General features: G+C 39.1%; 1 protein-coding gene across 2 annotated transcripts in view; it reads right to left on the reverse strand.

Moving 5' to 3' along the window:
• Positions 1-26,566, reverse strand: part of JAKMIP2 (janus kinase and microtubule interacting protein 2) — a 57,725-nt gene that overhangs the window by 4,711 nt on the left and 26,448 nt on the right. The window contains exons 8-18 of one of the 2 annotated variants that reach the window (XM_026498968.2): positions 26,107-26,226; positions 24,865-24,993; positions 21,848-21,931; positions 21,105-21,167; positions 18,385-18,483; positions 16,686-16,784; positions 14,876-14,929; positions 13,919-13,984; positions 8,796-8,864; positions 6,571-6,648; positions 4,433-4,636 (exon numbers count right to left, since the gene is read on the reverse strand). In XM_026498968.2, coding sequence (XP_026354753.1) covers positions 4,433-4,636; positions 6,571-6,648; positions 8,796-8,864; positions 13,919-13,984; positions 14,876-14,929; positions 16,686-16,784; positions 18,385-18,483; positions 21,105-21,167; positions 21,848-21,931; positions 24,865-24,993; positions 26,107-26,226 — 1,065 coding nt within the window. The remainder of the gene's footprint in view (positions 1-4,432; positions 4,637-6,570; positions 6,649-8,795; positions 8,865-13,918; positions 13,985-14,875; positions 14,930-16,685; positions 16,785-18,384; positions 18,484-21,104; positions 21,168-21,847; positions 21,932-24,864; positions 24,994-26,106; positions 26,227-26,566) is intronic. The other variant, XM_044384217.1, reaches the window with a different exon arrangement.

Here is a 26,566-nt window from a genome sequence, read left to right on the forward strand (position 1 = left end):
ATCCTATCTCCCTTTTCTCTGAAACAGTGGTTCTCAACTGAGGAAGACTCTGCCCCTCAGGGGATATTTGGCAATGTCTGGACATCTTTTAAAGTTAGCTAATATAATCTGAAGTATACAATTCAGTGATTTCAGAATATTCACAAAGTGGTGCAACCACCATGACTGTCTGATTGTCTGGACATTTTTGAATCACATGTGGTTACTAATCACATCCGGGATGGGGCTTGCAACTAGCATCTAATGGGCAGAGCCCAGGATGATACACAGGACAGCCCCCTATCACAGTCATCTGATCAAATGCAGGGAGTGAAGAGGCTGAGGAGTCTGCTTTTAAGGGAAGGGGTTGAAGGGTGTGCAGGAGAGGATGAGGAGGTTTGGTCAGAGAGACTATCAAGGATGACCTTGAAAGTATGGGACAATGAATGCTGGGTAAGAGAATGGGCCTGGAAGCTAATCGTGTGGGTACATGGGAATGATGTGTGTGCTTGTGTATATTTCCAGGTGACAGAGCTACACAATAAAAGAATAAATTTGCTAGACATTCCCACCTTGAGTGTGCACGTAATTCCTTGATATGTCTACTGGATGTGGAGGCAAATATTTTATCAATACAATCATGGATCTATGAGATTACTGCAATGTTTCCTCAGCCATCAAGTGTGTGCTTGTTTTGGGGACTTCCCGCAGAGGACAGGGCTTTGCTGGATGTAATGGAGATTCCAGACATCAGTCAGTTCTTGATCTCAAAGAACCATTCCAATCAGAAGGGGAGACAAAGTTTGAAACACAGGGAAAACAAGATCAAGTAGAAAAGGTACACGATGGCAAAACCATGTTTAACTTTATCACCGATCTCTACTAACGAGAACAGTGCTGAGTACAAAGAAGCTGCCTCCACGTGTTGATTACATGAGTTATTTCTGCCAGTGTGTGCTGCATGTCCTATTTCTTTTTCCTTCCCATCTGCTTGCCATCCAATCCAAGAGGGATCCCTGTCAGGTCCAAACCAGATCCTGTTTCTACCTATTTTATCTGTACTGCTAATAAGTCCACCAAGTCACTGTTGTCGGCATCAGCACCGGTGTGACAGCTTACTGCCAGCCCTTCCTGTTTCTAATTTAGTACATCCACCTACACCAGCTGTGTGTACTCCTGACATGTGAAATCATCAGGGCAGTCCCTGAGTTTAAGGTGAAGAGGAAGAGGAATAAGAATAAGGGAAATGTAGCTAAGCTGCACTCAGAATATAAGCCCAACTCCTTCAAGGCCCAACATGATTAAACCTTGTCTCACCGCTCCAACTTCACCTCACATCCATTTCCTCTTGGCTCTCTGTGCTCCAATTTTATGGCCTTTCTCTCTGTTCCTTGAATATTCCAAATGTCCCCACAATACAGACTTAGACTCTGTTGTCCCTATCTTTGGGGACACTTTGCCAAGATCTTTGTGTGGCTGGACACTCGGGTTTTAGACATCTTCAGAGAGGCCTGGTCTGACCGGTCAGTCTAAAGTGGTGAATCCTATTCCCAAATTCACACACACACTGTATACTTTTCTTCGCAGCACTCAAGGACACTCTTTACATTGCCTTGGTCATTGTTTTTTGTGTTGTTGCTTTGACCCTCTTCATATGTAGCATAGATGAGAACAGTGACCTTTATATCTTTGTCCACCGTTACATTCCTAGTCTCTGGCACAAGGATGCCCTCAATATGGTTGTGAAAGAGTGTGAAACAGGGTACGCAGTATAGATTTTTTTTTTCAGTAGTATGCAGTCCATTATTATCAGGGAGAACATCCTAAAAGAAGTAGATCTTAAACTGGGACTGGAAAAAAATGGGAAAATTTGAATAAATGAAGCAGACACTGAAGGGCATTTTAGGGTGATTAATCAGGCAAAAAAGGCTTGGAGGTAGGAGTCACGGCCCAAGTGGTACCAGGAAGAGGTCTGCATAAGTAGAGAGAAAGGTATGTTCTGCAGATTGTCCCAGATCAGGTTTTCAGGGAAGGGGTAGCCAGCTAATGAAGGACCTGGAGAGACCTGCATAGGACCAGACTCAACTGGAAATTGTGATCATGGAGGCTTTTGAGGAAGAATGTACCATCAGAAAAGGTGAAAGAATCTGCAGTGATACGCATGGCGAGCTAAAGAGAGGAGAGCTGGAAGTCTTCCCCACAACCGGGTCCCCAAGGCACACTGCATATGATTTTTATGCCCCTTGTCAAAAGATATCAATTATAGTTATTTTTCTTTGTATTAGTCTCCTGTGACTCCATCAGTAGGTCCTAAGCTTTGTAAAGGTAGGGTCCATGTGAATTTTCTATGTCTGGCATGGTGTTCAAAGTCTAGGAAGTGCATTTAAACAACTGACTGAACAAATGAATAGATGATCGATTCGGGTTACATCAGAGGACATCTGGCAGAAGCTGGGCCTGCTGCAGTATTGAAAGGTCCTGCATATGCCTGAGGTTTCAAGTGTGGACAAAATGCAACAGCTTCAAAAACATTTCAGGAGAAATGCTAGATGGATGTAGTGCTATATTAACTATTGGAGATGAGGACAAAGAAGGCTCCAGGGTTTCCAGCCTGAGTGCTTTCAGATACAGTAATTCTCCTGACCAAGGCAGGCAGATGGGGAAAGAAGAGACAAGTAAGGGTAAGAATGAACATTTAGATTTGTTTCATATGGGAAACATTCAAACAGAAATGTCCAATGAATAGTTAGTGATATGCTCTAGGATTTAACTGGATCATATACTGATATATGACAAATTCTGGCCAAGACCTTCTGGAATAATTCTCTCAAGTCAAAACTACTGATTATAATGGCAGATAAAGAGTAAGAAATAATAACTAAAAAAGGCATTTTCTAGTGAACATTTGTTTGAAAGAGAATTTCAATGGGAATCTCTGAGGCTTAGAAATGTAATATACCTATCCATTCAGATTGATAACTTAAAGCAAACAAAACCATGTCTTTCAGGAGTGAATCACCTTAGCTGGTTAAAGACTCAAAAGAGATGACAAGCTTTTAATCAGAAGTAAATTCAGATAATTATTTGTACATCTTAAAAATAAACACTGCTGTGGTTCCGTGGCACAACTCCTGATTTGTTGAAATTAATTAAATGCTATTGTAGCATAAGAAATTTATGCAGAGGACACTTTCATTCCCCAACTAATGATACCAGAGAGTCTATTATTAAAAGATTTAAAAAACGGTTTCCAGGGTCAAACGCCTAAACTTTATGAAGGACTCTGAAGGGCCACTGAAACAAACATGTGTACATTCACCATCTCCAGGACAAATGGCTTCAGAGTTCCCCTGCTACCTTGGATCATCTGTCCAACTATAAAGATTCACAGAACTCCTGGCTACATTGGAGGTACGCTAAGTGTCACGTTTTCCATCAACTGTTCTTATTGGGGTCATAAAATAACCTGTTCCCTTTCCACTCACCTTGAACTCTGAAGACTACATGATTCTTACTTCTTCTATAGTCCATCTGGATTTTATAACAGTTGCTTGTCTCAGCTTCTGAGTACCAAATACGACAGCCTGGCACTATCAGTTTTGGAATTCTTTTGGAATCTGCTTTTTGACCAGGGCCCTAGTCCTCACCTGTCAAGCTAAGACATGAACTAAGAGTCGGAATTAAGAATTTTGGCTCTAAACTGAGTGTCTCTTAAGCCTTGCTGGTCTAGATGAGGCCCATAAATCATAACTGATAATGCAATGTGCGTATGACAGTGTAGTGCAATGGTTAGATGCACTGGCCTTGAGTCATGCCCACCTGAGTGGTAATGCGCACTGGAGCTTGCTATCTGGGTCATCTTGGGCAAGCTTACGCACTCTTATCATCATATCTCCTCAATTGGGATCATAAGAATACTTACCTTGTGGGCTATTGTGAAGATTAAATGCAATGATGTAAGTTTAGTTCCTGACATAGCAAATGCCAGTAAGCAAGCGGCAGCTTCCAGGCTTTGTTGGTGTTGCTGTTTGTTCTGGGAATAAAGAAAAAGGCCCTTGTTCTCTTTTACCCTATTCGATTATTGGATCAGGCTAGGTTATGGACTGGGATGAGTAACAGGATGGAGGCATTATTTCTATCCTGAGGACAGTCTTGCTTCCCTGCATAAGGGAGCTAACCAGGATCCAGGAGATTCAAAGGGTATTTCATGACAAAATAGTTTCCAAAATAGCAGCAGTATGCAATGCTTCTGAAATGCCATTTTTTAAAAAACTGAATCATTACAAAACTGTCCTCTCTCTGAGTCTAGGTGGAAAACAACAGTTATTTTACTCTCTGAAAATAGTTTATAGCTCCTGGGCTTCTCCACACCCATACTTAGTACCAGGTACTTAGTACTAAGTCCCATTTGCTTAGTACCAACCCTACACAGATGCAGTGACTCAGTCCTCACCTGATGGGCTTGCTGTAAGAGCTCCATTCTCTCCTGAAGAATCTGACAGTCATACTCTCTGCTCTTCCTCAGCATCTGCCGCCGTAACTTTTCTACTGCTGTCCTCAGCTCCTCTTGCTGTTTTTCACTTAACAATTCACCAAACTTGATAACAGTTTCTTGCTGCAGAGCATTGTACAAAGTAGCTTCTAGTTCCTGGATTCTCTGGCAAACAGAATTAGAAAAGTCTAACTTTGGAACTTAGCATTGATGTGTGGTATGTGAATGGAGACACTTGTGTGTATGGTTGGTGGGGGTCATGTATCACTGTAGTCATACAGGATCAGAGCAATTCGATAAACTTCAAAGCTTGTCCAGCTTAACCACCATTTTGATAATCCCCTTTGTAAGATTCCCCAAAAGCCATCCAGCTAACAATACATGAACTTCTCTGATGATGGGGAATTTGTTTCTTTCTTGGGATCTCGTCCATTTCATTTTTAGGAAGTCCTTACTTTGTTAAAAGAACTGTATATCCTTCTATTCTCAAATGCAGCTGAGAGTAAGTTTGTTCTCTCTTTCATTTGACAGACCTTCAGATATTTACATCTATCGTGGTAGCCATACTTTTAGAAATAAGCATTGAAAAGTGGCCTATGTTAGAATACTTGAAACTGGAGATATATTTCATGTACAAAAGGCCACTTCTCTTCCATATGACACATCTATGAACTTGAAGATGGCTGTATAGTCTCCACATCTTAAAATACAAATTGGGAGATACGATCTAAAAATGGCCTAGAGTCTTCAAAATTGGTCTGTTTTTTAATACTCTGAGATTTACAGCTGCTTTAGCTATAAAATGCCTCCTTGAGTCTTTTCTGTTTCAGATGAAGAGTCTACTGCTCCTTATATCCAGTTATTTTTTTACCATGCTTCAGATACAGCAGCCCAAACCTACAATCTTACCCCCTGTGACTTTTACAGAGGTGGACGGTCATGCCTGGGTAAGGGGTGTTTTCTTAGCTCTTGTGCTGGATTAAGAAGATCTCATCTTTTTAACATTAAATGTGGTTATCTGAACAAGTACTCAGTCATGGGACACACGAACACACAGCTGAACCCTACCATGTGTATGTGGAGGAGGCAAGGATAAAAGGGTAGGAAGGGAGGGGGAAAGTGCTTCCTTCTTGATTCTCCAGGGACCAACTCTCATTTTCTCCTTTCCCCATCAAGTGGTGCTCAGAATTTCTTACTCGTTTTGGAAGGAAAGACTAATTCATCTTTGTTATAGGCAGGGACTAAGTGCTTCACTCTTATCCCCAAAGTGACTCAGGATGCTTCCAGGAAAGCATTATAAAAACCTCTACTAGCAACTCCTTGAAATGTTCCTCTTTTAAGTTTGGTCTTTTCCTCTTGAGTCATTACTGTGAATTAATGGGGGGGGGTGGGGAGAGCATACGGAGAGAACAAATGCAAGCTATAGTCCAATATTAGGAATTATGTATCATTAATTTGGTATGGGGAATGAATCAAATGTGCTCCTCAGTCAGCATAACATTCTGTGGGAGAGAAAAAGGCACAGTCCATTTACCAAAGAGCTTTTCTTACTGTGGTTGGATTATGGATTAGGGTCTGGAGTCAGACCTGAGTACTACCTGCTTGTTTTTGTCAGGCAAAGTTCTTTCACTCTCCAAGCCTTCATTTTCTCATATGTAATACAGGAATAATCAACTTTATTTTTACCTCACAGGGTTGTTGGGAGAAATACGTGAAGTAAAAATGTATATAACAGACATTAAAGGCTCTATCATTCTATTACTACATTAGGCTCCCAAACAACTGGATTTGATTTAATAAAATTTCTCTTTAATCCACAGTACCATCCGATCTGTCCTTCATCAAAGTATTTTATAATAACATACACTTAATTTTTTAAATGAAACATAATTAAATAGTTATTAAGTATTATAAGATAATTATAACAGGAAAGAGATAGGGATGTATTTGTTCTAAAACCAGAACTGGAAAACACTGAATAAATGAGCATCATGTCATGGTCTATTCAAGCACATGGCATGACAAATGAACCAGGATGCTTTACTCCGCAATAGAGAATTGTGAACACTCTGGGTGTCTTTAGTGCTTGCTGTACCTACCATATATGCTTGGTCGAGAGCTTGTTTTCTGTAGTCTAGTTCTTCCTCTAGATAGCCTTTTATTTTGCAGAACTGTTCCTATAAGAAGGGGGCCATAATGATAAATGAAAGAGTTAATTGAGTTTACTAGGAAGTGATATATAAATTGTACTGATTAATGTTTTCCACCACAAGACAAGTCACTAGCATTTGTAGGGTCATAGATTTTGTCTGTTAGGGAAATAGTTCAACTTTCATAGCCTCACACAGGGAATGTGAAAATCAATGGAAAGAAGTATAAAAGATACAATGATCAATTGACATGGAATGCTTTAAAGGATTTTTATGTTAGTTCAAGAGTATGTGGTTAAGGACAAATTTGATTTTGACAAGATAAGTTAGCAACTAGTAAGTATATCCGTGCAAATATATTGAGAGAATCTATTTTTGTAATAATGTTTAGGAAGGTAATATATACAGTTGTATAATAAAACAATTATTCAAAATTATCTGTGTACAATTAGCAACACAAAGATGGATAATGATTTAGTGAATGGGGTGTCACTTAATGAGAGAGCTTCTGCTCCTGAAGTTCCCCTGCTTGTCCTCAGTTTCCACATGCGTGCTCTCACATTGCAAGCATCTTGCCATTAGCATTTAAAAATAAATCTTTGTGTACAATGTAGCTGCAAGTACAGTCAATTATTTCTTTGTGTGCTTAACTGAAGGAACAAGGACCTCTTCCAATGCTGGAGGAAAACTGGACTGCATCTACTTTCAAGAGACTGTCTGCATGTGGTAATTGTGCTGGTGACTTCCCTGATTACCTCTGAGCTCTGGTGCCTAGAACAGTGCCTGGTACAGGCTGCTTGGGTAATTAATATTTGTAGATTTTAAGAGTTTTCAAGGGTTTTGTTTTGTTTTTAAAGATGAACAGTTCTTGTCACATGCTTTGACTTTAGAGTCTAACGTTTGGCAAAATAGAAACTCCATGTAAAATATAAGCAAATGATGTGAAGCTGTCACATACTATATAAATGCAAGTTGTTACTATTATAGGATTCCCTAATCTGATAGGAATCACTACCTGTTTTTTAGTAGTAATAACACTAATGAGAGTACAGTTATAAAATTCTATGTATTCCTATAAGTTATAATCAACAATTCCTGTGCTTGGAGATTTAAAAAAAAATTTAATTGTGGTAAAATACATACAAAATAAAATTTACTCTCTTAACTGCTTTTAAGTGTACAATTCAGTAATGTTAAGGATATTTACATGGTTAAGCAGCTAATCTCCGAAATGCTTTTCATTTCGCAAAACCGAAACTATACCCATTAAACAACATCCCATTTTCTCTTCCTCTTAGCCCCTGACAGCCATCGTTCCAACTTTCTAGGATACTTATGTAAGTGGGATCATCCAGTATTTGTCTTTTTGTGACTGGCTTATTTCACTTAGCATGATGCCCTCAAGGTTCATCCATGTTATATCACATGTTAGAATTTCCTTCCTTTTTAAAGCCTGAATAATATTCATTGTATGTATAGACCACATTTTGCTATCCATTCATCCACTGATAGACACTTGGGTCGCTTCCATGTTTAAGATATTGTGAATAATGATGCTTTGAACGTGGTTGTACAAATATCTTTTTGAGACCCTACCTTCAATTATTTTGGGCATATACCCAAATGTGGTATTGCTGGATTGGGTGGTAATTCTATTTTGAACGTCTTCAGCAACCACCATACTATTTTCCTTAGCAGCTACACACCATTTTACATTCCTACCAGAAGTGCACAGGTTCCAATTTCTCCACATCCCCACCAACATTTAACTTCTATATTTTTGATAGTGGCCATCCTAACGGGCATGAGGTGGTTTGGAGAGTTTTAAAATCAGAGTTATACTCATCACTTCTGTAATTTTTACTATGACTATATATGGTGGAAAAATTATTTAGGCTATGGAAAAAAAACACCGAGTTGAATTTTCTTCAGCATTAGTTTTAGAAGTATTATAAAAATACAACATATTTTTGAAGAAAATAACTTGAAATTGTGGGATACTTCCAGGAATTTTGTTCCATAGTCTGTACACAAAATAGTGGAAAGGTGCAAACTTTCATCAGTGCCAGATAAGCACTTTCATCAGTGCCAGATAAAACTGGTAGAAAATAGTTGTCTCCCATTTGCCTTGTCAATTTTTCTTCATTTTTATGATACCTCCTCTTTATACTCACCATGTCACTTTCTAATTCCATCATTTTCTGGTGTAGGGCAGCCTCTGCTCCTTCAATTTGCTGGATCCACTAAGGAGTAAACAAGACAAAAAAGTCTACATGATTGCTTGATTTGGTGTATATCGTGCAGTCTACTGAGTTGCTTTGTCTCTTCCTCTTATATTTCAGGAAGCAGACAAGAACTGAAGTGAAAACTTAATGCATTTTATCTCTTAGTTCAGGAAAGATAGTTCTTCATTCATTCATTCATTCATTCATTCAACAAATGCATTCATTGATGTCTACCATGTGTCAGGCACTGCACTAGATACGAGGGCTTTGATGGTGAGTAAGACCAACATGTTTTTCTGCCTTCGTTAGAAAACACCATAAAAGGCTTTCTTGGAAGTGACAACTGCAACTGAGTCTAATGAATTTGAGTCAGAGATGATTAGGCAAAAATGACGGGAAGGTTCCAAGCAGAAGAGACATCTAGTTCTCCATGGTTGGGGAAAACATGATAAAAGAAAGCAAGCCAGGTGAAATGGCAGTTTTTCAGTGTATGAAACTGACTATAGCTAAGTGTTGAAGAATCATTTTTGTCGAGTGGAGACATTTTAAATCACATAAAAAACGCCTATCTTTCCTAACACTTAGAATATATCATGTTAAATGGCACTAATGTTAATATTGATCGGCACCCTGAGTAAAAATAGATTTTGAATAATACGACATGAGCTTACCACATATTTGGCTTAATAGAACAAATTATTATAACGGGTCTCTCCCAAGTTAAACATCAGCTCATCCCTTAGGGAGGCAGCTGGGCATAATAATCGTGGGGGTTCTAAAGGCACACTACTTTGGGTCTAATCCCAATTCTATCTTTTCATGGCTGTGCAGCCTTGAAAGGTTGTCTGATTTCTCTAAGCCTCAACTTTCTTTTCTATTAAATAGGGTTAATAATTTGAAGATTAAAGGATGCAATTAATGTAAAACACTATTCACAGTGGAATGCATGTACTTGGTACCCAATAAATTCGTTTTTGGTTAACATGTATTTTTGTACTTCTACACTGTTAGAAATTTGCCTCACTACTAGAGATTTCTTTTTTAGTTTATTGTGATAAATTATGTGGTGCACTGAGTATTTTTTCTATATACTAAGGCCTTGACATTCACAAGGCGACACCATGTTCAACAGCCTCTTAGGGAAAAGAAGAAATGCCTGGGGAGACTGGAGGGTCTACTCGCTCAGTTCTTGTACACACATGTGGCTTCCCCTTGAAGCAAATTTCCATCAAAAGTCATGGGTAAATAGCCTCATAATGCAATTGCATACCATCAAGCTTTATTAAAATGCTTCCTTTCACTTGCTGTCCATTTACCATTGAGAAACAAATTCTCTTGTAAACAGTGTTTTTAAGAGTACAGTAAATTGAGGGGTGCCTGGGTGGCTCAGTCAGTTAAGCATCTGCCTTCAACTCAGGTCATGATCCCAAGGTCCTGGCTCAGCGGGGAGCCTGCTTCTTCCTCTTTCTCTCTGCCACTTCCCCCATCTCCATTTGTGCTCTCTCTCAAATAAATAAAATAAAAATCTTAAAAAAAAAGTACAGTAAATTGAAGCAGTCCAGTCATGAGCTTCAAATACAGATCTGTGTGTTGACTTGAAGCCCTTATTACTTGGATACAGGACAAGTTTCTGAAGCCCACATCTCAGTTTCCTCATGTGTGGAATGCAAACAATGGGATGAATATAGGACAGTTATAAAGAACAATGAGATCTGTGCAGTACCTGGCCCATAACATGTTCTCACTTAAGGTCACCTTACTATTTAAGACAGACAAAGAGAGAGAGCACGAGCACAAGCAGGGGGAGGGACGGTGGGAGAGGGAGAGAGAGAATTTCAAGCCAACTCCCTGCTGAGTGTGGAGCATGAGGCAGGGCTCAATCCCACAACCCTGAGATCATGACTGAGCTGAAGTCAAGCGTTGGACACTCAACCAGTTGAGCCAGCCAGGTGCCCCGGCTGTTACTATTTTTAATACAAAGTCACAAGAGGATTTACTTGTTGGAAATTTGTCTAGGTTCAATCTCTGGTTATAGATTATACTCCTAGACAGCAGAATGCTATTCAAAGTTGCAGAATCAGAAACTTTAAGGTTGACATTTAGAATTCCTGGGAGATAGAAATGTTCATCTGTAAATCCCAAAGGTAGGAGGTGACTTTAAACTTGTGAATTGTGAAGATCTGCACAAAAGGTAATTGCCCAGACTATGCGCACTTTAAGCACAGGCATGTGTCTTATGCATCTGGTTCTTCCACTTAGATCTTCAGTGCTAAGCACACTGTCATCACTCTGTACATGTTCAACTGAACCCCTCATACCTGTCTTGCAAAGGAGGTAAGTGGAGGCATGAACTAAGTTGCCAAAGCCCTAAAAGAGCAGGTCCTATGGGCTCTACATAGTGCACTTCCTGCTTTCAATAGGATGCTTAAGGGGAATTTGGGTGCAGCGGTTAAGAAGATCATGGACTCTGCAAACAAACTGCTTAAGTGGGATTCCTGACTCCAGCATTTTCTAGCTGTGTGACTGGGGCAGTTACCTACCTTCTCTGTGCTTCAGATTGTCATATATGAAACTTCTGACATGTAACAGTCATACCAAGACTTCGGCAATTAGAGCAGCGCCAAGTGCAAAAGAAGCACTAAGCAGGTGTTAATTACGGTCAAGCTCAAGTTGCATCACATGCCACACAGAACAGGGAATGGAAGATTTTCTTCCAACAATCTAAGTAAATGCAAGGTACACACACCTATTTTTCCTTTTCTTTTTCCTACTCATATTTTCTTTTCCATTTCCCTATCCTTTCCTTCATGTCCCAAGTCCTTGCCTTTCACAGAGCAGTCAAGTTTTCTTGATATTCCTAAACTAAGGTGACTTTTCTTGCAATAGAGAATTATAGCCCTTTATGAGTCCAACTGAATGAGACACTCTGGCTTTCAGTGACAAATAAATGTAGCAGAACTACAGACTGAGTTTTCTTCATCCAACTGGATGTCACTGGAACACTGTCCTGTGGACATTCACAAAGTCACTTGTTCACTCCTTCAGTGAACATTTTTTGACCCCCTGTTAGATGTGCTGGACTGTTGTGAAAAGCCAGGCAAACAAAGTGGAGTATTTGCCCTCACGTGCTTAAAGTCTAGCATTTAGGTGGTTGAGGGACATATAACAACAGCAAAAAATGAGCAGTCACGTTATAGTTGTTAGAAGCCATTGTAGCAGATGCATAGGTCACTGTGGAAACAAAGAGAAAAAAAAACCCTAACTGGGCTTGGGTAAATAAAAAGGCTTCCCCATGTAGGGAGATGGCTAATGGTTCAGATTTAGCCAGACCAAGGTAGAAAAGGAAGAAGGGAATATCTTCGAAGCAAAGAGAACAGTGTAAAGGACCAAGGGATGGAGATAGTGATAGAGATGGAGAGAGAGAGAGAAGATTGGGACCCCAGAAGGATTTGTGTATGGCTGGACCTTAGCTATGGACCAAAGAAACAAGTGGGATCCTGGAGAAGCAGGTAAGGGCCAGATCCACAGGGACCTTATGGCAAGTTCTGGATTCTGGGACCTTATGTTAGAGATAATGTGGTGCTATTAATTTGTTGCGGAGAGGGAAAGTGATGGGTCTGTAATTAAATCATAAAGGAAGTAAGTTTTTTACAAGCAAATCCCAAATATCATTTCACGTGTAAATACCTCAGTATATATCCCTAACAGATAAGGCCTTTTAAAAAATCCTTAACTCATTCTTCCTCTCCCACTCCCCCTGCTTGTGTTCCTTCTCTCGCTGGCTGTCTCTATCTCTGTCAAATGAATAAATAAAATCTTAAAAAAAAAATCCTTAACTCAAAGACCATTTTTATACCTTGCAAAATGAACATGAACTCCTTTTGTTATCTCATTCCTGGTCCATATTAAAATCTCCCCAGCTGTCAGCAAATGTCCTTTTTTTCCACACTTGGTGCCCTTGAATCAGGATCCAAAAAAGGACCATTTTATTTTTATTTTTATTTTTTTTAAAGATTTTATTTATTTATTTGACAGAGATAGAGACAGCCTGCGAGAGAGGGAACACAAGCAGGGGGAGAGGGAGAGGAAGAAGCAGGCTCATAGCGGAGGAGCCTGATGTGGGGCTTGATCCCGGAACGCCGGGATCACGCCCTGAGCCGAAGGCAGGCGCTTAACCGCTGTGCCACCCAGGCGCCCCCCCCCTTTTTTTAAAAGGAGCATTTTAATACTTTTTAGGTAACTTTTTATTTTATAGCAGTCCTTCCCTCTCCCTACATTTTTTCCCCTTTATGTCATGGTATTGCTTGAGTAACTCAATAGGTCATTTGACCTGGAGAATTCCCTCACTTCAGATTGGAGAAAGCAGATCACTCACTTGTATATGGTTTCATTTATCACAAACTCTTTATACATTTAGGAATTAAGAAAGCATCTCAAGGAATTATACAGTTGTCATTTTACCCAAGCATGTACCCATGCCTCTCAAGTATGTACTGATTCTCAAAGCATCCTGAACATAGCCAATTACATCAAGCTTCTCCACTTGGCTCTTTCCTTTTGTCTCTCTTCCTACCATTTACCAGGTTTCGACACAAGGGGGCCAGAGCACACTCAGTGTTGCTCTTCTGCCAGTCCCCAGGTTGGGCTTTCTGAATGCGACTGCAGTGAACCACCACCAAATTACAAAATCAATTGAGGACAACCGGTGTGTACGCAGCCAGGGAAGAGCGCATAAAAAGAGCCAGGTGCCATTTTACCACCTCTCAACAAAAACCCTTCTTTATCGCTGTCCCAGCTTGGGAGGGATTGTTTGGATAATGTAATCCAGAAAGTTTTCCATGTTTTAAGGGACTACAAAGCGAGAATTATCCACCCACCCCAGATCAGTGTGTAGACTTTTCTTTTGTGTGTTCTCATTCTATTGGGGTTGTATCACCCTGAAAAAAAAAGATATTTATTAGGTATTCGGTAACACAAAGTCATGTGCAAAGAGAATGTCCTTCAACCCTACCCTGCTCTTTAGGTGTTAAGTTAGACATTGAGAGGATTTCAATGTTAGTTTGATGTATTACCTTTTCTGCCAGGGACAGCACAGTGCTGGCCTGAATTATGGCCACTTGTTCTTCATTTCTTAAGTTCTGCCGAGAGAGAGAGAGAGAGAGAGAGAGAGAAATAAAGAAAATAAGCTGAAGACAGTCATGATATTTGCACTATCTGCCTAACTGCCTGCCATAGATACTACTGCATATGCATGTATAAAAGTAACAAATGTTCTATTGTACTTAGTAACAATTCTTAACAAAAAGTTCATTCAAAACATGTAAAAGGACATTAAGTGTGATTTTTTTATGTCTCTAAGACTGACTTGATTTCGTGTTTCACTGTGAGCATACTTAGCTAATAGTCAGGTTATGAGAAAAGCAGAAACCAAAATGAAATAAAAAGTAATCTTTTCATAGTGGTTTGATGTGATTTAATTGATTCTGTTCTCTCCTTTGATGATTTTTCAAGGCAAAAAATGGGTGACTCCTTCAACCTATATGCATCATTCACATAATATCTCAATGAATGGTCCTCCCACTGAATTAATATGCCTTGACCCTGCCTAGAAGGTGTTTTTAGAAAGAAAAGAGATTATAGTTTCCTGGTCCATTTTTATGGGGCTGTCACCAACCCTACTATTTAGCAGCATTTGCAACTGCATGACTGATTAATTTCACGCTAGATGGCTCCAAGCAACAGTGAGAAGGTAATTAGCTTTAATCACTGCAGATGTGGTCGGCATTCAAACGTGAAACCAGCCCATAAAAAGCACTTCACCAGTTCCCATTTCTGGCACTGCCTTCCAGAGATCCTTACAAACCTCAACCAACATGTTTGATAATGATTGATTCTCTTCAAGGAGCTACATCCTTAAGTGAACATGGCCTCTCACTTGCTATTATTTTACATGATGCCCTGGCAAGTACTTCTTGCTCCTCTTTGGGCAAATTCATATAGTTACTGCCCTTAATCAATTCATTACTTACCCCATTATCACCTAGGATATCAAGCTGCTTTATGAGATCAGGGATGTTTACATCCTGCAATATCAAGGAGATACATCAAATCAAAGACACAAATGTAGCTTACTATTCTATCACTGCTTGACCCTTAACTTTAAGAAGACATTTTAAGATGTGTACTTCCTTGGGTTGTTTTCAATCAGGCACATGTGGCTTTATGTTTTCACTCTGCTTCTTCCAAGTTGCGTGAACCTGGTCAAACTACTTAATCGTTCATTCTCAATTTCACCAGTTGCAAAATACCTCTTTCATAGGCTGATCTTGAGGATAAAGAGATGGTATATGAAATAGTCTAGAATATAGTCAGGACTTGGAATTCTTTCACTGAATTTTTTTTCTTATAATTGCCAATTTTTTTTTTTGAATTATGGTAAATTTGAGGCATAAAGATAAGTAACAGGTAATAAATATAATCAACTAATTTCATTCTAATTAATGGAATTCTAACCTGGTTGAGATTTTGACCGCCACATAGAAAACTATAGCGCATTCCATTTTTTAGCATTAATTTCATGCTAGGGAAAATATCTCATTTTAACTGTACTTCTTGAGTCAGTTTGAAGCAGCTGAACTCCTCTGGAAAAGTTCCCCTGCATATAAATTTCATCCATTGGAGTAGGTTGTTTGTGATTTATCTAAGAAAGGTATCTAAGGAAAAGACAAAGTAAAGTCCTTTTCATTTAATTAGAGCTGAATAAAAAAACCCAACAAACTGCTCTGGTTTAACAAATTTTTGTGTAGCCCAGGAAGGACAGAAGTTTAAACACCATGAAAGGGGTGGAAAAGAAGGAAGCACAATTCTACTACCTAATTTTCCTCCCACTTTTCACTTAATTAGTACAACTCTCTCCTCTTACCCACATCCCGAGAGCAGTCCATCTGACCCCTACCACCAGGAAGGGGGAGGTCTAGCTCAGTTTCATAGGTAGAGAGAAGGCAACAAAAGCAGGTATTATCTGGCAGCTCAGAGTGGGAGCAGGAAGGGCCATGCACAAGGTCAAGGAGAGACCAGGAACAGCGGTAGGCTTCCCAGCTTTCCCTCCGGGATAGATATTCACCACGTGATTTCATTACATTGAAGGACAATATATTTTCCAGGAGATGGAGCCACCTCCATTCAACCTTAATGTTTAAAATGTATCCCGATATCCCTAAAAACTAAAATACATTTTACCTAAATGAACAACATGTTATCAATCATAGGTCCTTCCAAAAGAGAAATCTTCCCCAAATTAAACATAATAAAAAGAGATGGTGAACCAGATGATTTTAAGGTCTCTTCCAACACCAAAATTCCAAGATTATGAATCCCACAGCACTCAGGACAACGTAACAAAGGGACTCGACAAATACTTTTTTATCTGGTATACTTGAAATACGGAATTTATTTAATAGTTCCCCTAGACAATTTAAGGTAATTATCTTAATATTTCAAATCTGTATCTTCTTTACCCTACTCTGTTCTAAATAATCATGATTTCCTGTGTTCTCTGCTGTTACCATTCATACATCTGTCACACATCTTTTTTTTTTTTTTATAAATTAAAAAAAAAAAGTTGTTTTAAGTGGGCTCAAACTAACGACCCTGAGATCAATAGTGGCACGCCCTACTAACTGAGCCAGCCTGGTACCTAGATGTGACTATTTTCAGTTGCTACATAGTTGGTATCAAAATGACATCCAGTGACTAAAAAACAAAAGTGATGAACAACTTCCCCTTTTCCAATTCCCAGTTTTTCTTTTTACAAGCATAAAAATTTGAGTATCTGCCTACCTTGACACCTTCTTTCATACAGTAGATCTGTAGAGCACTCACACCATCAGAGAATGGGTGAATTTGTAGATTAAATGGAGGGGATCGTCTCTCTCTTTCCTTGAAATACAGTGAAGAATATATGGGAATTAAAAAAAAAAGCAACAACTGATTAAACACCAAACCAGTTGTCTGTGTTCTCTCTTTATGTTATTGCAGTAGTTTATCAATATCATGTGGCAAGAAAAAAAATCAAACTCAAGATGTTCATGCTTAAATTTAATGGAAAAGAATTGATCAACTAAGAGGTATGGTAGAAGAATTTATAGATGGTGTCATTCAGTCTTGCAAATTTTTTGATCAGAGAAGTGTCGGAAGTAAAGTTCCCATTTAAACTATATGAATATTTAGAGCTTTCAGGTGTCACAGAGAATGGTCTGTTGACCATGAAGTTTTATGGCTGCTAACAGCCTTTGGCATATTCAATCCACTCAAGCTTTATGATGAAGAAATGTGAGCTGCTAAAGAGGACTTCACTCTTCCTCACTGGGGAACACCAACTGCTAACTCTATCCAGATCTAATTTGAAAAAAAACAAGAAACAAAATAACAGAGCTATCAAATGGGAAATTTTCTTATCTTTATGTACCTACATATATTCAATCGGATTCTAAGCCAGATTATTATTTTTTTTAATTTATTTAAGTAATCTCTACCCCAAATGCGGGGCTAGAACTCATGACCCACCGATCAAGATTTGCATGCTCTTCTGACAGAGACAGCCAGGTGCCCCAAAGAAGTCAGGCTTTTTCATTTTTTTTTTTTTAGAAAGGGAAGTGGGTGGCAAAGAGAGAGAATTTAAAGCAGGCTCCACCCCCAATGTGGACCCCAACATGTGGCTCAATGTCAACCCTGAGATCATGTCCCAAGCCTAAATCAGGATCGGATTTGGCTTAACTGACTGAGCCACCCAGGCACCCCCGTTTTGTTTTTATTTTTCATTATTTTTTAAAGTAATCTCTACACCCAACATGGGGCTTGGATCAGGACCCTGAGATCAAAAGTCACATGCTCTACTGACTGAGCCAGCCAGGTGACCCCCACCCCCTAGGCCAGATTCCATGTGATACAATCAAAATCTGATATGATTAATATATTTTACTTAAAAAAAAAAGACTGAAATTTGTTCAGGTTAACTAAGGTATTTCCTAAAACAAGTTACCTTGCTTCTTAGCCTTTTGTATAAATGCATTATAGATTAAAAAGTTTACTCACGAATTCAAGTGTCTACCAAAATATTTTTGTATATAGCACAATTTGAAATGTAATTCTTGAGGTAACATTTTTATGAGTCAGAATTCAATGAAGGATGGAAATGATTATTTAAAAGCTATGAAATATTGATGAAGTTTGAAATTTATTATTTAAAGTATTTAAAAATTATTCATTAATCTTATTCTTAAAGGCAACAGTGTCGAAAAGTATAGTATCTGAGCAGACAATTCTGACTGGCATCAGTGCTTTACCACTTATAGTCCCAGGTCTTGGGCAAGTTATTCAATCTCAGTTGCCTCATCTATAAAATTTTGATCACAGTTGTGAGGTTGAATGAAAGTAGGCATCTGAAATGCTTAATTCAACACCTCACACACAGGATGTGTTCAGTGCATGTTAATTGTTACGATTATTTTTATTATCATTATTATCATCATTTCCTTACTTCTAGCTCTAGGTTTCGAAACTCCAGCAGCTCATTCTGGTCTCGGGCATCCTGTAGTTCCTGTTGTAACCGGTGATTTTCTGCCTCCTGTTTTTCTATCTAATAAAGTAAATCCTCAAGTTAGGTGAACATTGCAAAAACCATCTGCAATTTAGCAAAGCAAGCACGGAGAGCACTCATTTAGTTGGTGAATAAATCATCCAGACTGTGAAAAAAAATCCCAAGTAGATGTGAATAAAGTAACTTTTAGGCTTTCTCTCCAGTTATCCTTTGGTTGACTTTTTTGTGTCATAGAGGAAAATGCTGTAAGACACTTGCATTCACTGAGATAATGTCTGGGGACCCTCTGAGTAGTGAATCTGAGAGTACTCATTAGGCCTTTGCTATGGGTCAGGAACGGTGTCCTGGTACTACCTTTAATGGTGTATAAAGTGGAGACCAACACCTCTTGTTTCTGGAGTTATGAATGGTCAGAAAAATTTTATATAAATAGCTCTGATCATATGCAAAATTTTACTGAGTTCCAGTTACCCAAAGAATAAAGCCAAACTTGTCAATATGGAATTCAAAAACCTTAATACTCTGGTCAGCACCTGGCTTTCTAGCCTTAAATATTCTCATTGTCATCTCTATCACATGCACACACTCACATGTGATCACACACACACAAAAATATAAAACCCTGCATCTACCCTTGGACTGACTGCCAGGAGTTGTGTCTTTGTTCATCTCTCTGCCTAAAAGGGGCTCCCTCTATTTCCTTCTTCATGTGAGGAACTCCTACTCTTCCTTGAACACAGAACTTGAACATCCCCTACCAGAAGAGGCTTTCTTTGTCTACCCATTTAGAAGTGACACCTTTTCCCGCTGTTTTCCTGTAAGACTTCTCCTATAACCTGATGAAGCATGGAATTAAGTTAATTATGTAGAGTCACCTTATAAGACAGGCCCATGTCTACAAGGGATCAGAAAATTTTCATGATCTGTAATAAGTTTGGGGCAGCCTTGGGATATTAGCTGTGTGGGTGGGCCTTATGCACAGGAACTATTTAAAATCTTGAATTTAGAAACAAAAACCCAAGGGCTCTTTATCATAGGATGAATCTTACTTTCCCAAGAATACCCACTTGAAGTAGGATGTTTAGCTTTACTGTCACTGTGGTCTTTTTTTACTCATAGAAGCTTGAGCCCCTAAAATCCCCTTTTATCCCAAAGAAATCAAGATCAAACAAAATCAGACCCAAGACATAATGGGAATTAGTTTTTAGGTGTAAAGAAAAGTAATAACGCTTATTCCTGGGCATCTCTATGACTACTAAAAACCTTTCTCATAGCCTCAGGATACTGAAAAATTATGAGAAAATAAAGATGGGGAAATAGGGAAATATTAGTGACAATGTTGTCAAGTTTTTTACACTTAGATTTACATTCAGATATTTGTGGTCATGTAAACTTTCAAAAGTTTCAAGAAGTTGACTTAGATGACCAAAGAGATTCTACTACCTAGAATCTTGAATTTGGATCTGAGATGGGATATTTGGGGAGATTTCTGGTTCTGGCAGTTAACACTGAAAATCAGGTCAGTGTCTCACAGGTTGCAGCTCATAGCCCAGGACCAATGTGTGATGAAGTTTCTTTATAGGGACACCTCACCTTTCTGAGAATACCAGTTCTCAATCCTCAAATATCTACCTGCCTTCTATACCTCTGCTGTCTCTTGTCACTCAGAAAGCAAGGTAGGCTAAGGACTTTGCGAGACCAGAGGGGAGGGATGATAAGCATCTTCTTTCCCTTCTCATGCTTATCAGAGTGTTGTGGTTAACTTTTGACTTGCCAAGGCTACTGAATATTGGTAGAAATAATCCTAAAATAATTTCTACATAACTTTTGGATGAACCTACAGAATTATTTCCCTTATTCAAATGGGCTTTCAAAGTCTGTTTTTTTTCCCAAGAATAATTTATTTTGTAATCTTTTCACTACATTTATGGAAGGTAAACACTAAAGGAAAAACCACCTTTAAACTTAAGATGATTTCTGTTGTATTTCATTGCCCCAATCAAAAGTCTATGTTCAGATAACCAAATTAATTATATCTATTGGGCCTAAACCATGCTTTTGCATCTTGATTTGTTGAACAACCTCCTGGACATGCTGTTTTGTACCTTGGATACATCTTTTAAAAAGTTCTCCCATTTAAAAAGAAATATATACATATATATGTATATATATGTATATAAATAGCCAAGATTAGCAAAATGATTAAAAGTGAGAACACAGTCTGTGCTAGGTTGCAGCATGGTCTTGGAGTCATATTCTGTCACTGCGTTGCACAAAATAACAAGTCCTATTCGTAAGTGTGCTTTTTGTAGATGGACAACCACATAGGATGTGTGCACTTGTGGGTGTGTGTGTATATATATATATATATGTACAGGACGCATACAGTATATATATATATGGTTAACAAATCAATAGGCTTCAGGGATCACATCCTCTCAAGTCGGCACAACGCCAGCACAGAGCCATGCACACGTGCCACTAACTGATGGTGATGGCGGTGACAGGGATGCAGTTGAGCACGCAGCAGAGGAGAGCACAGCGCCGGAAAAGCCTCCCCTTCCCCGAGCCCCTGTGCCACTCCTGAGAGGACCCCCTGCTGCTCCTGGATCTCTCATCATTTTCTCCTCTGCCCCACTAGGGTGTTGAGCCCAACATACCTTTTCTAAAAGCTCCTGGTTTCTCTTAATGAAAAGTTGTTTATCTTCTACCCAGTGTGAGTCCTGTTTGACAAAGAATATCGCGCAGTCAGCATTTCAGAGTGGCACGAAAGAGCATGAGTCGTCAAACCACTTGGCCAAAGCTGTCTTCTCTCACCCTGTTTGTTGGCCTGCCAATGGCTGGTAAATGACACCCACCCCTTATTATCAGCCCCTTATTCAAAAGACATTGGGGCCAAAGTTGCCAAGAAAATTTCACCCCCTTTTCATCGACACTGTCTCTAACTTTTTCAGTCTGAATAATCCAGGACCAGCCTTCCGGGGACTCAGAAGTGACCACACAGGCAAAAAGTGAAAAGGGTCAGAATGCACACAGGCTAGATACATATGGATGGAAAACATTAAAATGCAGAACCATAAACGTAGCATAGAGGCAAAGAATGCAGCTTGAGGGGCGGGGCTTTGTCTCAGCAGCTTGTGACCACTCTAGCCTATTTGTACAGGGTTCCTCTTCCTCTGGCATTCTCTCTCTTGCCCAACCTTATTCATGTTGTAGTGGGGTTCACACTCTGGCCAGAAAAACACCAGGGACAGAAACATCGAGTTGAACATTCTGACACAGTTTGAGAAAGGTCACTGTGGAGAGCCAAGCCGTGTCCTGGGTGCGGCCCATGCACAGGAGCTAGAGGAAGGTCGGACTGAATTGTCTGCATCTGCAGGAGTGCTAGCAACCGAATGCCTACCTGCCCTTTCTGAGCCAGAGTCGCCTCCAGATCTTCAATTTTGGCTTTATACCTTAGCACCTCTGCTTGGAGCTGTTCTTGAGCCTAGTGAAATCAAAATTCCAGAACTCAATAAGTAAAATGGTAACTCAATATTTTTCCTCCCCTTATGTTCCTTGATTAGAACTCAACAAGGCAGGAAAAAAAATTTTTTTTCTATGATCAAAGAACCTTTAAAAACTATTTTTAGGATCTAAATTCTTGCCTAAGACTTTCAGTGGTTCCTTTTATCATCAGGTTAAAATTCAAAGTCTTCAGGTGAGATGTGAGAACTCCCATTATATATGCAATCTTTTCCCCTCTACTCATCAACAAATACACGCCTGATCTGCTGGTGATCTCCTTATTTCCTAAATATGCCTTGTAATCCTCCACTTCTCTCTTACATCCTCTCAAATTCCCTTTCTGGAAAGCCTTCTCCCATTTTGGCTCTCCCAAAACTTGCCACTCTTTCAGAGCCAACTTTGTGCCCTAAATCTAAATCTAGATCCAGATATATGTATGTATGTATGATGTGTATGTGTGTGTGAGGGGGGGTGAGTGTGTGTATCAGCATTTTTGGACACTGATCTTCTGTGGAGCAGTCTCACTTCCTTTGTTTTCAAATTCTCTTGTATTCTCCCCACACTGGACCTTATTTTCTGTGAAAAATTAGTGGGTTTTTTGTCCATACACATATTTTTTACTTGTCTTAAGATCTCAATAAGTTCTTTAGTATAATGTGGAATAAAGTCAGCAATGGCAGGTATCCTTTTTTTCCTTAATCTTTCCTTCCTTCCTTCCTTCCTTCCTTCCTTCCTTCCTTCCTTCCTTCCTTCCTTCCTTCTCCTTCTTTTCTTTTCTTTTTTTTTAAGAGGGGGAGACAGGCTGGGGAGGGGCAAAGGGAGAGGGAGAGAGAGAACCTCAAGCAGACTCCCCACTGAGGAGCCTGATGTGGGGGGCTCAATCTCATAACCATGACAACATGACCTGAGCTGAAATCAGAGTTGGATGCTTAACTGACTGAGCCACCCAGGTGCTCCCTTTCTTCCTTAAATACGAAGAAATACTTAAAAGTAATCTCTACACCCAACATGGGGTTCGAACTCACAACATCAAGATCAAGAGTTGCATGCTCTGACTGAGCCAGCCAAGTGCCCTCCTCTTCTTATTCTTCTTTGGACTATTGAAGATTATATTTACCTTTATAGGTTAAAAAAAAATCCCAAGCTTAATTTCACTAAGAATTATTTTTAACTTTGAATGAGCATTGAATATAATCTATTTTTTTCTTGTATCAAAATGATTACATCTTTTGTTTTCATTGATGCTCATTCATCTATATTATCTATTTTTCCATTTCTTTTAGTTATTTATTCAGAGAGAGAGAGAGTGAGCGCACAAGTGAGGGGGTGAGGGCAGAGGGAGAGAGAGAATCTCAAGCAGACTCCTTGTTGAGCGCAGAGCCTAATGCAGGGCTTGACCTCAGGAACCTGAGATCATGACCTGAGCTGAAATAAAAGTCGGACGCTTAACCAACTGAGCCACCCAGGCACCCCACCTTTGCATTTCTTTCTCTGAATTTACTCTATTGCTCTTTTTCTAATATCTTGATTTGTTTTAGACTATTTTGCTGAGAATGGTTAAGTTTTTTTGACTTTCATGGCCAGAAATAATGCTAAACCTTTATTTAGAGGAGAGGGTGAGATGAGAGAAAGAACTGTTTTCTATATCACCACCTCTTCAAAAAACAAGATGTATGCCATTATCTTAGCCAATCTTATATTGGTGAGAATGCTTAGTACATACTAATCATGAAAACCACAACTATTATATATTAGAGCATAAACATGAAGGAACACACATACATCCCTTTCTAATGATTGCCTGCTTATCTATTCCAAATCACAGCGGGTTTTTTAAGCTGTTTATTCATTTATGAATAAGCATATGCATGTATGTATGTTACCATTTTAAAATACGCAACTATAATATCTATCCTGTCCCACTAAACAACTAAAAGTAGTTCCTAAAACACTCTTCAGCATACTATAGACCCTCTAAAGTGGAAGAAGGATAAAATCACTGGGTGGGCACACTCCTTCTTTCCCCATGTAAATTAATCTATGAGGCAGTTATGGCACAGTGGTTAGGACTGTGAACTCAGAAACACTAGGTTCATATCCTAGCTTTCATCTAACATATCCTGGTTTCAACCTAGCTAATCTACATTTAAATCCTACTAAGCTATTATCTCCTCTCCTATAAAAAGGACACAGCTAATAATAGCGTCTAACTCTTAGGGTTGTTTTAGGATTGCATGAGATGATGTATGTAATGTGCTTACAACGATGCCTGTAACACAGCAAGCACTACTAAATTTTTTTTGTATTGTATGTGTGTGGCTTTTTTAAAAAATAAGCTTATGAGAGGCAATTGCGATGTAATGGAAAGAACATGTGACCTAGTAAAGACTTTAGGCGGAATCCAAGTTTTCCATTTATTAGCTATGTGATCGTGGGCAATTCAATTAACCTCTCAGAGCCTCGAACTCCTCTTTTATAAAACACCTGCCTTAGGGTGCTGTCATAAAAATTAAATGAGATATTGCCAGTGAAAATTCTTTGGAAGCTGTCAATATAATGCTGTGCACTTATTAACTAAGAAAAGAAAGTGGCTAACCACAAAAGTATTTTTTCCAAGCAAGAAGCTAAAAAAATGGATTATCAAAATCCAGTATTGTCTAGCTTTGAAAAATATGTTTTCAAATAGCAAGAATAAGAACTACTATCTTTAAAGGAACAAAAGCATCGATCTAAGTTGGTTCTAATATCTCTAGATCCAAGGTTTGTTGACATAAAAGATAAAACAGTTCAAAAGCCACAGTGGAGAGAAGGATACAGGGGAAGCTATCCTATTGATATTTTCCTGTCCATGGTACTTTTATGTTGTGACTGCTGCAAGCCAATTCAGAGCACTTTCCCCAGACGTATACTGACCTTGGCTTCCCTTTCAGCATCGATGATGCCTCCAGTCTGCTCCTGCAGGAGGGCATATGCTCTTTGGAGGGCCTGATATTCTTTTGTTAATTGTCGAAATCGTAGCTCAGATTCTTCAGCTGCTAAACTCTTGAGGTTACAAAAAAGGCCAAAAAATAATTATGTTCGGGTTCTGTGTTCAAAGTGAAATACTAACATTTGTCCACTTTATAAAGAGAAGTAAACATTTGTTTGATAGTGGATTCAGTGTGATTTTATTCTTTTTGTGGGGTGAGGGGCAGAGGAAGAGGGAGAGAGAGAATCCTAAGCAGGCTCCACGTCCAGTGCAGAGCCTGAGATAGAGCTCTATCTCGCAACCCTGAGATTATGACCTGAGCCGAAATCAAGAGTCAGACACTTAACCAACTGAGCCACCCAGGTGTCCCGTAATTTTATTCTTAATTTTAAAGTATGTGTATAGACACAAATACTGTAGTACTTTCAAGATGGACTTTGCATTGCAGAAATACTTAATGTTTGTTAATAAGAGGCATTTGCTTATTTATACATTTCTGATGATTGCTCTTTTAGACTTGGATTACAGTCAATTTTGGATCCAAATGAGAAGAACTTACACCTAGCTTTTGGATTCAAATGGGAGGAAATGATAGAGTTTTAGTCTCAATTCTTTTTAATACATCCATATGCAACAATTTCTTACAGAGATAAACTATAAAAACATAGTTTTACAACTTTAGGTCTCAAACTTCAGAGCATAATACAATCACCAGGGAGCTTTGTGAAAAATGCAGATTTGGGGGTTCTACCTGTAAGACCCTGACACAGGAGCTATGTAGCAGAGTCCAGGAATTTTCATTGTGATTGAACCCCCTAGATGATTCTGATAATGGTAGTCTACAGAGCACACTTTGCTAAACCCTATCCTCAACTGTATCTAGAAGCTTGTTCTTCTAAGCTTGTTCCTCGGTTCCCACCTTCCCTAGATGAAGAATTTGGAAGAGTGTCTTTTAGTTTGAAAAAAGTCCTCAAGTTACAGAACAGGATTTTGGACAAGCTGTTAAAAGGGTTATGTGACACAAGCGAAGCTATTTTCCAAGAGGTAACAAAGTCAAAATGAGTCACTACTATGTGATCATTTTGCGCCGTTCATAAAGGATGTAAGAAGTGCAGTGCTTTCTCTCCACCTTAAAGGAAAGGTTTGGTGACAAAATCACAAAAGACTAGAGAAGTGGAAAAGCTTACTTCGTCCAAGTCATCATCAGGAGTAGCTGGTGTTCGGTCTGTTCTAAATGAAGCCATGGATGATGTCTCTGAATCCATGGAGTCCTCATCATAGCCAATAAATGGGTCTAAAACAGGCCTCTAGGGGAGGGAAAGTACATATTTACTGACACAAGTAGAAGTGGAGAAAGTCAACATATTATCAAGGCACCATCAACTGGCATATGTGCACATGGACCCAGAAGACAGGGGTCTTTTAGTACTTCTTGGAGGAAATAAAAACTTTGGGCATGAACACAATAATTCTAATAAAAGTGTGTAAGTGTGTCCCACTTTGTTTCACTTCTGATGTTGCTGAGCAATATTCATTAACATTTGGCTCTCTTCATAGAAACACTGGAGCCTCTTTTATATTACATTTTATACCATGATGAGTTTATGTGATTACTCTTTTCAGTATTTAAAATATAATAAAGACACT

Source organism: Ursus arctos, unplaced genomic scaffold (genome assembly GCF_023065955.2).
Source record: "Ursus arctos isolate Adak ecotype North America unplaced genomic scaffold, UrsArc2.0 scaffold_5, whole genome shotgun sequence".
Classification (NCBI taxonomy): domain Eukaryota; kingdom Metazoa; phylum Chordata; class Mammalia; order Carnivora; family Ursidae; genus Ursus; species Ursus arctos.